Source organism: Hibiscus syriacus, unplaced genomic scaffold (genome assembly GCF_006381635.1).
Source record: "Hibiscus syriacus cultivar Baekdansim isolate YM2019G1 unplaced genomic scaffold, ASM638163v2 tig00110674_pilon, whole genome shotgun sequence".
NCBI classification, from domain to species: domain Eukaryota; kingdom Viridiplantae; phylum Streptophyta; class Magnoliopsida; order Malvales; family Malvaceae; genus Hibiscus; species Hibiscus syriacus.
The window spans coordinates 597,833-608,947 of record NW_024062819.1 but is presented as its reverse complement, the minus strand read 5'-3'; the positions used below and the strand labels follow the sequence as shown (position 1 = coordinate 608,947).

Genomic DNA, 11,115 nt, shown 5'->3' with positions numbered 1-11,115 from the left:
GGGTGATTTAAGAAAAAATATGTCTTAAAGTATTTTTAAGAAAATAAAAATAAACCATTTTTAATGTATAATTTTAAATTATAAATTAACACTTAAATTATTAGTTAATTAAATCAAAAGATATTGATATATTATACAATATATTTAAATTATTAGTTTTTCATGAACCAAACGATTTCGATGGTAAAGACTTTTTTAGGTCTTAGGTTCGAGTACTATAAATGTCATATGTATGAGCATTCAATATTAAATGATTGAGAGTTATCTTTGAATATATACGCTATCATACTTACCTCAAATAAATCAAATATTTTTATAATGTTTATGCTATTGAGAAAACAACACTATTAAAAAAACTAAAATTAAATTGATAAAAATATAATAATCAAAATAGTTAATTAATTAATTAAACTAAATAATAACATTATCAAAATCTAGAATTGAAAACACCAAAACCATAAATTTACCCAAAAAGAAAATGGTCAAAATTGAGAGTCCAACAAGATAATAAATCCTTGAAAAAGGAAATTCCACAAAGTAGACCCACTTCTCTCTTTCAAAATTTCAGGTTCAGACAAAAATCTCATCAGCTGCCTTACAAGACTACCACCCACTTTGCATATCATTATTGAACCTTCCCCTTTCTCTCCGCCAATAATATAAACCCTCCGCCCCATCTCCGCCGTCTACGCCACCACCAACGCCAAAGACACTAACCTTTTACAGAAGAAAACAGAAAAGGAGTTCCAAGCTTTGTTATATTGCTTTAACTAAACTTTTCCCAGATTTCAAAAAAGGATTTTTTTTCCTTCATATTTTTTTTTGCGAATTCTGCTGTTTTTGTTGGGGTTTTAATTAGTGGAAGTTGATAATGGAGTTGCCGGAGAATCCTGATAAGGATAATAACGGCTACGAATCGGCGGAGAAAATAATCCTACGGTGGGATTCAACTGTATCGGAGGAAGCAAGAGAGAAAATGATCTTCGAGACGGATCGTCACGAAGCCGATCTTTACCTACAAGCTGTCGATGAAATCCAACGGTCCTTATCCAACGCCTCAATCTCGAACAACACCAACGCCGCCGCCGCCGCCGCTGCCGATGACCAGTCAAAAGTCAACTCCACGATCCAGATCGCCATGGCTCGTCTCGAGGACGAGTTCCGCAACATCCTCATGACTCACTCTTCCGCTTTGGAAACCGATTCCCTTTTCGATCCCTCATCGTCTTCATTTTCAACGCCTTCTCACCACGAGCTCGAAGAAGACGAAACCGTAAGCAACGAAGATAGCAGTCAAAACGATCTCCTTCACCTTGAGCTTAAGCACTGTGCATCATCGGACAGCTCCACTTACCGATCTACGAGCAGTATCCGAGAAGTGGATCTGATGCCGGTCGAAGCGGTTTGCGATTTGCAAGCGATTGCGACGAGGATGATCTCGTCTGGGTACTTACGGGAGTGCACTCAAGTGTACGGAAGCGTCAGGAAATCGGCCATCGGCTTGAGTTTTCGGAAACTCGGAATCGAGAAACTCAGTATCGGAGACATCCAAAGGCTTGAATGGGAAGCTTTGGAGAGTAAAATCCGGCGGTGGATTCGAGCTACCAAAGTCTGCGTTCGGATTTTGTTTGCCAGTGAGAAGAAACTTTGTGAGCAAATCTTCGAGTGTGTTGGTACGGATATTGATGATGCTTGTTTCATGGAAACAGTTAAGGGGCCAGCAATTCAGTTGTTTAACTTCGCTGAAGCCATAAGTATAAGTAGGAGATCACCTGAGAAGCTTTTCAAGATACTTGATTTACATGATGCTTTGATGGATTTGTTGCCTGATATCGAGGCAGTTTTCGATTCGAAATCATCGGATTCCATTCGAGTTCAGGCTGCCGAGATTTTATCCAGGTTAGCCGAGGCTGCTAGAGGGATTCTGTCCGAATTCGAAAGCGCGATTTTAAGAGAGCCCTCCAGGGTGCCTGTCCCTGGTGGAACCATCCATCCTTTAACTAGGTATGTGATGAATTATATCAGTTTGATATCTGATTATAAGCAGACTTTAATTGAGCTCATAATGTCGAAACCATCAACGGGTTCGAGGTATTCTGGTGATCAATCTACCCCGGATATGGAGTTTGCTGAGTTGGAAGGGAAAACTCCTTTAGCTTTGCATTTGATTTGGATTATAGTCGTTCTGCAATTCAATTTAGAGGGAAAGTCCAAACATTATAGAGATGCTTCTTTGGCACATTTGTTTATCATGAATGTTCATTATATTGTTCAAAAGGTTAAAGGGTCACCCGAATTGCGGGAAATGATCGGGGATGATTATTTGAGGAAGTTGACCGGGAAGTTTAGGCAGGCAGCGACTAGTTATCAGAGAGCACTTGGGTGAGTGTTTTATATTGTTTGAGAGATGAAGGGTTGCATGTGAGTGGGAGTTTCTCTTCTGGTGTGTCGAAGAGTGCATTGAGAGAAAGGTTTAAGACTTTCAATGCCATGCTTGAGGAGGTTCATAGGACTCAAGCGACATGGTTGATACCTGATACTCAACTGAGGGAGGAACTAAGGATTTCTATATCTGAGAAGTTGATCCCGGCTTATAGGTCATTTCTCGGGCGTTTCAGGAGCCATATAGAGAGTGGAAAGCACCCGGAGAATTACATCAAGTATTCAGTCGAAGACTTGGAAACTGTCGTGTTGGATTTCTTCGAGGGATACCCACCATCTCACCAGCACTTGAGGAGGAGATCTCAGTGAAGTAGGGATCTGATGTAAGATGAGACTATTTTGCCATGGTAGAAACTAGGAGAACATTCTTTCAATTTTTTTCAGGTATTTGGGCAAAAAAATGTGCATGCTGGACATGGGGCTGCCCGAGCTCTCTAATTCGATTAAACGAGACCCAATCTTGTTGCTTCCTCATCCTGTGGAAATGGTGCCTAATGCTTTCTGCATTGTAAGCATTATGTTGGTTTGTTACCTCGTTCTACATTTTGCTCCATTTGTTCATATGGTTTATTGTTGTATTTGTAATTTAGAATTTTGTATGCGTGTTTGCTTTTTTCCAGTATTAGTGATATGAAGAAGCATTTTTTGAGGCATCCTTGACTGTTCCCCAAAGTTAATTCAATCATAGTTTTCCTCAAATTCTAAATTTTTGTTACTTGGACTTGAGAGGTCATATCCTCATATACAAGTGTTAGACTCATGTATCGGGCACAGGTACCTATTGAAAAATGAAGAGTCCGAGTAACATGAACGATTACAAAATAGCCGGCCATGGGTATTAATATAAAAGGAAGCATGTCATAAGTTGTCTTTCCCATTGGATACCTACAAGAGATCAAAAACTCAACTAAATTAGATAACTGATGAACAAAAATACAATCTGAACAGCTGACTCTCTTGTTGTAATGATTGGCTTGCCATATCCAGGTTGATACCATTGTAGTTTCAAAGAAAATTTTCTTGTCACTCTGTCTTGTCTTCTTCTAGATCCCCATTTGATGCTCCATTACTGCCCTGCAATGGTCTAGCCTCTGTAGCGCTTCTCGATTCTTTTGTAGGCGTTGGCGATGGTTTTATGAGTGTCAGATTAGTTTGGTCTTTGTCAAAATCTTCATTACCATCATCGGAGTAAGCATGCCTGTTAAAGATCAGAACAACAGACCACCAAATGTGTAAGTTGGACGGACATTGAAAAAAGAGCTCTACGAGTTCCAAATCGGAACTAAAGACACAGCCAAAGGCTTAGACCTCGACAATATATAGATCTTACCGAGTCGAATTTCTAGAGGCCTTCCAAAGAACTCAGATGACGCATAGCATAGAGAACGATAAGAGTTGCCAAAAGGCCGGATGATCCAGGCATTTTGCCACTGCTCATTGTAAACGTCGTTCGACTTGAAATAAAGCTGAAAATACAGAGTTACGGAAGTTGTAAGATGCCAGTGGTTTGACAACAATGACATTTCTCATTCCTCTGTCTCATACTTTCTATTCTAAAGATGCAAGACTGCATAATGCTTTCGTGTAAAATTATACGAAAGCAGCCGAAAGATAGCATCGAAAATATGGATTCGACTACCTCGTAATACGTCCAACCCACGGATGCGATAACGGCTACCTCCAGTGCATTTGTGAACTTCCTGTATATAACCAGTTTTACCATCATCCTTCTAGCCTGTTGCACCAATATACCATTGTTAAACTTTCATCGTAGAATTTCAAAAGATAAGATAAACTCGATAACCGGATGCACGTATGATTACTGCAATTATTTGACAAAGTTGAAGAAGAAAACATACCTGAAGTTTATTTAAAGTTGCAGAGAGAGAAGTAAATATCCAAAGAATGAAGAAGGCATCTAAGATTGCGACGGGAAGAACCAAAAACAGTTTCGCCTTTCCCGAAAGATCACTCACCGCACCGGCATTTTCCATCAGTTCAAGAAGTTCGGATGCCAGAAAGAAGGTTACTCCAAGCATGATTACCTTCGAAGTCAGCCAGCAGAGGGTCGGCCTCACGACACCGTAACCCATAGAAACCATCAAAATAATAATCCGTGAAACCGTACGTTTGATAGTACCGAAGGTAACAGCCCACATGGTGATGCCGACAGGCCTGATACCATTCTCGTTGAACTCGGCATAATCGAAATACCAAAGAGCCATCTCAAGCATGACGAGCGTTATCACCAATGTTATACAGTTCTGCAAAGGAAGCACATCTCTCCAAAATCTAGCATACTGCGAGAACCAAAAGATTCCGAGGATCACGAAAACAAGCGACATGAACATGTAGAAGTTCATCAGCGGCGCCATTCGACCGGGTTGACAGCCGGCAGGATTCTTCCAGACAGCCTTCCCCTCCACAGTCAAATCTTTATGGTTTGCATCACAGTGAATGAAGTACAAGTTATACATCCCGGTTTTACTAACCTTTATAGACCTATATCTCAATCTTGCAACCTCATCATCTTCCTTAAAAGCAACACCCAACACCTTGGGCCAGTTCGGAGTCGCGGTGGAAGGGCGATAAATAACTTCGCCTTCCAAACAAACACCGAGTTTCGCAAGATCCTCCGTGCAACAAACAGCTCTTTGACCCCCCTTAAGCTGAACCCACATCGTCTCCCTATCTTCCACCTCGAAAAGAACTGATTGTATCAGCATCGTGCTGAAGTTAGCCGATTCTTTCGGTCTACGGAATGTAAACATCTCGAATTTGGTTCAATATTACCCACAGTTTAAGGCATTCAGAAAAAGAAAACGAAATGAGAAACACCTTCAATGTTTAACAGTCTTCAGACATCTAAATACAAGCAATTGACACTTAACAAGTTTGTTGATGGAACAAAGAGGCTCACCCTTTCTGATTTGGGAAAGGTTCTCCCGAGAACAAAAGACCTTCCCTCATAACTTCCTCCAAGGTCTTTTGTTCTTTGGGTACTAAAAGATTCAATCTTTCTATTTTAATTCAGTTCAAGAACATACAGACTTCAACAATCCTAATTCAGTACCAGATCCTCACAGTTCTCAAATCCCACGCAATTCAGCAAAAGCACCACTGAAACTATCAACAAAACCAAGAGATCTAAAAGCTAAAATCAGAAGAAACTTGCATACAAAAAGGGGGAAAATGAACTAATAAAATTACTTTTTGGGGTCAGACAAAGAAGGTATAAATCAAGTCACCTTCTACGAATAAAATTATATTTATATTCGTTTATTTATTTTTAAAGATATTAATATTCTGTTGTGTTTGTTTTAATTTTTTAATATCGTATTTATGTTTATTTATTTATTTTTGAAGATGTTAATATTTATTTATTTATTATTCACGAACGTATTTGTTTATATGTTTACGAACGCGTTCATTTAACGTTCGTTTATCGTTTATTTATATATTTAATTTTTAATTTTTACCCTTTCATTTGAAAGTTAAAGAAAAATAGAAAAATTATGCTAATAATATTTAAACTCCTTAAAATTTACAATTTACAATTTTAACTTTTACCAAGTGTTCAATTTAATCTCTATCTTTTTTAAAATGTAAAAAGATAAAAGGAAAAAGAGAATTGGCTAAACAAGCTTAAATTAAACATAAATGAATGAATCGATAAACGAGCTTATTCGTGAACATAAACAAACAGGATACGCCTCTGTTCATATTTGTTCGCTTATTAAATGAACATAATTTTTGTGTTCATATTCGTTTATTTAACGTAACAAACGAACATAAATGAACGTTATATGAACAATTCATCCAACGCTTTATTCATTTACACGAAAATCAATACGGATGATAATTAAAAAATAATAATAGGCACAAAAGTAACGGAATTAAACACAGGTTACTGGCCTTTTCTTCTGAATAAATTAGACACGATAGATTAAATTGAGTACAAAATTTTATCTAAATAATTCAACAAATAAAGTTTTCTATTAGTTGATTAAGTTGGTCCTATAAAATTTATTGGGCCATTATACATAAACTGAGTGGTTTCAATACTTGGAATGGCCTGGCCCGTGTGCATATTTCAGTTTTTAAAAGAAAAGCGGTTAATTTTTCTATATGTCCTTTAACTATGTCCCGTAACTTATATTGGTATCTAAACTTTAAAATATTTTGATTAAGTATCCAAAGTGTCAATATTGTACTGGTTAAGTCCTTTAATAACCTGCCTAACCGTTACTCTACAATTAAATTCGGTATCATGGATAAATCATACAATTTAATAAAAAAAATATTAAATTCATATTTCTTTTATATAATATATAATTTAAAAAGAAGTTTCTGGATAAGGAATAAGCAAGATCACCAGCAATTGTCTACTGTGATTTCGGTTTTGATTTTTCAACCATCTACGTAAAGATTAGGATTATTATTTGTCGACTTCTGTAAAATATAATTGTAAGTGTTATTTTGTACGAGACTAAAAGCTCGATTTACGGTCTTCCCAAATTGACAGGAAATGCATACGTACGACAGTTTTAATATACAGTTAAAAAATGTGTTATTGATTTTCAATTAAAAATAACTGAAAATATTATTATTTCTATCGATTTAGTTATTATTATTAATTACCGAGATAAAAAAATCGATACAAAATAATATTTTCGATAAAGTGATACCTAAAACATTATTTTTTTTAACCGAATTTTTTTCTATCAATTTTACCTATATCAGAAATTATAACTAAGTAATAATATTTTAGCTCATTTTTTATCAAACTTATTATTTAAATAATAACAAATCGAATAACAACTTATTTTAACCATATATTAACACTTCCCCAAATTGACAAGCAGCATAGCAAATTTGCTGACATGGAATTTACTAGAGTCCACCCTCTTTGAAGTTTCAATCATTGCCATCCCTTTACTTCTCCACTCTCTCTCATAAGTGCTTCCCAGAATCCCAGTGGAGAATTTTGTTGCAACACAAAGACAATAAGTAATCCCTTTGTTTTCCAAGTATAAGGTCGATCTGGGTCTCTGGGTTTCTCCCAAAATTAATTAAAAAGGGGGTCTCTGAGGTATTTGCACAGAAACCACAAAGCAAAAAGGAAAGTCTGTTGAAGATGAAATGGTTTTCATGTGTGAGATTTTCTTCACGGGAGGAAAGTTAGAAGAAGGAGAGTGGGAAAAAGAGAGATAACACGAAAAGAATAAGAAGAAAATATCTATTTTTTGCCTAAAATCCGTAGTAGAAGAAGTCCCGGGGGGGGGGGGGAGATTTTTTAGCAAATAACAAGAACCCTAAGTTTTTGTTTCATCTGCTTATCTACTGGTAATTTACTTTGAACAGCCTTTTATTTTCCTTTTAATTTTCTTATATTTGCCTGGTTTTGTTTTTTTTAAATGTGGGCGTAGGCGATTCGACAGGGTTATGTTAAACCGAAATTTCATGGCTAGCTGCATTTTGGTTATGATACTTGCCTTGTGTGAGCACAAGATTTTGAACAAATTAGCAAAACTGTCTAATCTTTTTGTTTTTAGTTGAGAAAAAAAATATGGGAATTCATTGATTCAATTGGTTTAGTTGTTAATAATGCAATCTCTAGCTTAATCTTAGGTAAGCTATACTATAACTCATGTCAAAGTTTGATACTTTAGGGTATAAAAACGTAATCAAACTTATGGTATTGTGTTTGGTCTCAAACAGGGGAAATTGGCTACAGTAATGACCGAGGCTGTATCAGCCCCAACGCAAGAAAATCAAGCAACTCCGGCGAAAGCACAAACCAATGTCGAGTTTGCGAATTGCGATTGCTGCGGACTTACCGAGGAGTGTACCCCGACCTATATCGATAAGGTCCGCCAACGGTACCAAGGGAAATGGATATGTGGTCTCTTTGCTGAAGCAATCAAAGATGAGATCATAAGGACTGAAAGGCTTATCAGTACCGAGGAAGCAATGGTTAGGCACATGAACTTTTGCCGAAAATTCGTCTCCTCCTGACCACCTCCCGATCCTACGGCTCATCTGATATCTGCTATGAGAAGTATTCTTCGAAAAAGTTTGGATCCTGCGAGAGGTTTAAGATCGACCTCTCCGATTAGTTAATAGAGGTATAAGAGACGATGTGTGTAACACCCCAATTTAGGGGTTAACTTTAAGAAATTATAAAGTGGTGAATGTAATTGGTATTTTTGGAAGGAATTGAGGATTAAATTGTAACATTTCAAAGTTGGCAGATCGTTATAAGAAGTGCAGGAAGTTCAACGACTAAACTCATGGTTTACCTATTTTTATTATGAGTTGAATTATAAATCCTCCATTCCCGTATGTTTTCTGGAAAATTTTCCAGATTTTCCCTCTCCGATCAATCAACTTTCAACTCCGATCTACTCGCCTTCCGACCTTCGATCGACAAGCCGAAACCACCATCGTGTTCATTGTCAACCGAGGAACAAAACCCCTATTCCCGTATGTTTTTTGGAAAATTTTCCAGATTTTCCCTCTCTGATCAACCAAATTTCAACTCCGATCTACTCGCCTTCCGACCTTCGATCGACAAGCCGAGACCACCATCGTGTTCGTTGTCAACCGAGGAACAAAACCCCTAAAACCTTTCGTCGTGAATCATCGCCGTTCGTCGTTAATTTCAGTCGGAAGTATCGTCGGTAATAACTCAGTTTTAGTTGGTTTTTCATCGATTCATGACAATCGGGTCATCCGTTTACGACACCTCCCGCACCATCGTGTTCATTGTGCCGTTTCGAGTTCACCGGTGTCCTCCCTTTTCTCCGGCGGCGGCGGCGCGTGTGGAGGTGAAGCGGTCAAAGTTTCTGATTCGATGAAATCAAGCTCTCCGCCGTTCAAAAAATTGAACCGAGCTTTGTAAGTATCTCGAAATCGCTTAAAATAATTTTTAGGAATTTTTTCGGGAATTTACCGATATCAGGGCACTATTCCACTGCGCGTGGGGAAGACAAAAGTGACCGGTTTAACCGGTTTTGGTGCACAGTTGACCGATTTGATCGGTCACAACCCGACCCGACCCATTGACCCGACCCGACCCATTGACCAGACCCGTTAACCGTTGATCGGCGTTGACCATTGTTGACCAAAACTTTGACGGGCTTTGATCGGGCATTAAACGACCTTTGTTTTTGACCGAATATACCTATCCTGACATTTTTCGACGTTCCAAATCCGATTCCGCAGTCTGTTTCTCGAAATTCAGACCCGAAGGCCTCGAAATTCGCAGTCAAACCCGTTGACTTTGATATTGACCGAAAATTCCAAATTTTCGAAAAGTCATATTTTATACTTTCGACGTTCTGAATCTGAATCCGAAGTCCGTTTCGCCAAATTCGAACTCGGTAAGCTGTCTTTCACTGATTTATCACCCAATTCGATCCGTTTATCGCAAATAAGCTCCGTTTCTGATATAATTTATGTTGATATGTATCTGAGGAATTATTGGAAGTTGAATTGAAGATCAAAGGCGTTTGAATGGAATTTTTTATGGTCGATCAGTATTGCACGGAAATCGATGTAATACTTTACTACCTCTTTATGCTTTATGAAACATGCTTATATTGATAAATGCATGAACAATATAATGTTGGTCACTTTGGTGGAGTTGAATAATTTATACACTCGATATGATGTGGTAGAAATTCTGTAAATAATTACGGATCGAATGACTAATATAAGAGATTGAGGAATTGTTAGATTAAATTACAAGTTTGTGATTAGTGATAAAGAAATCAGTCCTGTATCTGCAACTTATAATTTATTTCATCAAAGGTTAAATGTTAAAGGTACTTGGATGAGAAATTATGAGAATACTCTGGTAGGGTAAAATTACGAAAATACCCTTATGTTATAAAAAGACAAGATTTGAATATGGAAGTTAGATAAGAGGATTTTACAGACATATTGATCTGATAAAAATATTGATGTGCATAAGAAATGTTAGTTTTTTTTTGGAAATTATGGATAACCGGTTTTAATCCTATGAGAGTTTGTAAAGGATACTAGAAATTTGTTAAGAGAATCGTTTCAAGATCAGAGAGTGTTCAAGAAAGCAATTAATCATGGAATCTCTAAATTATATTATTTTCGTTAAGAGCTAATATCGAAATTATCTGGTTAAGAAATTACGAAAACACCCTTAAGAGGTAGAATAGTCTGAGTTGACTCTAAATGAGAAAATACTTAGGGGATTCGTACTTAACTCGATTAAGTACGGATTAATTGTTAAGATCTTGACTTAGTGCAAGAAAATTCCTGATATTCTGTTTGTAAAATCTGAGAAGGCACTTGACCCGGAAATATCCGAGTTATGCGTAAATACCTGAAGAACAATTTGTTGGGGTTGTTCAGTTGTCAAAATTGTTCGAAAGGACTGAAATAAATGATAAGATTAAATTTAATAGTAAGATCAGACGGAATGAAATGATTAAAGTACACTGAATCTGTACAATGACCAAGAATACCACCAAGCTCAAGAATGATTGGATATCCTCGAGGTCTGAAATGAATGGAATAAAACTGAACACCAAAATTACCAAAATACCCTTATGGCCTATATTAAGTAAATGTCTTGGATTAATTAAGGAATCCAAATAAGCATAGGTGTTGGACTACCTTTAAAAGTTATGG

The 11,115-nt window shown here is 37.1% G+C and overlaps 1 protein-coding gene, 1 long non-coding RNA gene and 1 pseudogene across 2 annotated transcripts; 1 reads left to right on the top strand and 2 right to left on the bottom strand.

Moving 5' to 3' along the window:
- The first annotated feature begins 567 nt into the window (after window positions 1-567).
- On the top strand, window positions 568-3,100 carry LOC120137569 (annotated as a pseudogene).
- A 358-nt stretch (window positions 3,101-3,458) lies between these two features.
- Window positions 3,459-4,018, bottom strand: LOC120137539. The gene is made up of 2 exons (XR_005517439.1): window positions 3,773-4,018; window positions 3,459-3,640 (listed from the first exon to the last, which is right to left on the bottom strand). It is a non-coding gene; the product is annotated as an uncharacterized LOC120137539 (long non-coding RNA).
- A 63-nt stretch (window positions 4,019-4,081) lies between these two features.
- Window positions 4,082-5,307, bottom strand: LOC120137597 (transmembrane protein 87A-like; the record flags this gene model as incomplete). Its single annotated transcript, XM_039153311.1, has 2 exons — window positions 4,302-5,307; window positions 4,082-4,177 (listed from the first exon to the last, which is right to left on the bottom strand). Coding segments are annotated over exons 1-2 (1,008 nt in total), but the record flags the coding sequence as incomplete, so codon positions are not given.
- Window positions 5,308-11,115: the final 5,808 nt, after the last annotated feature.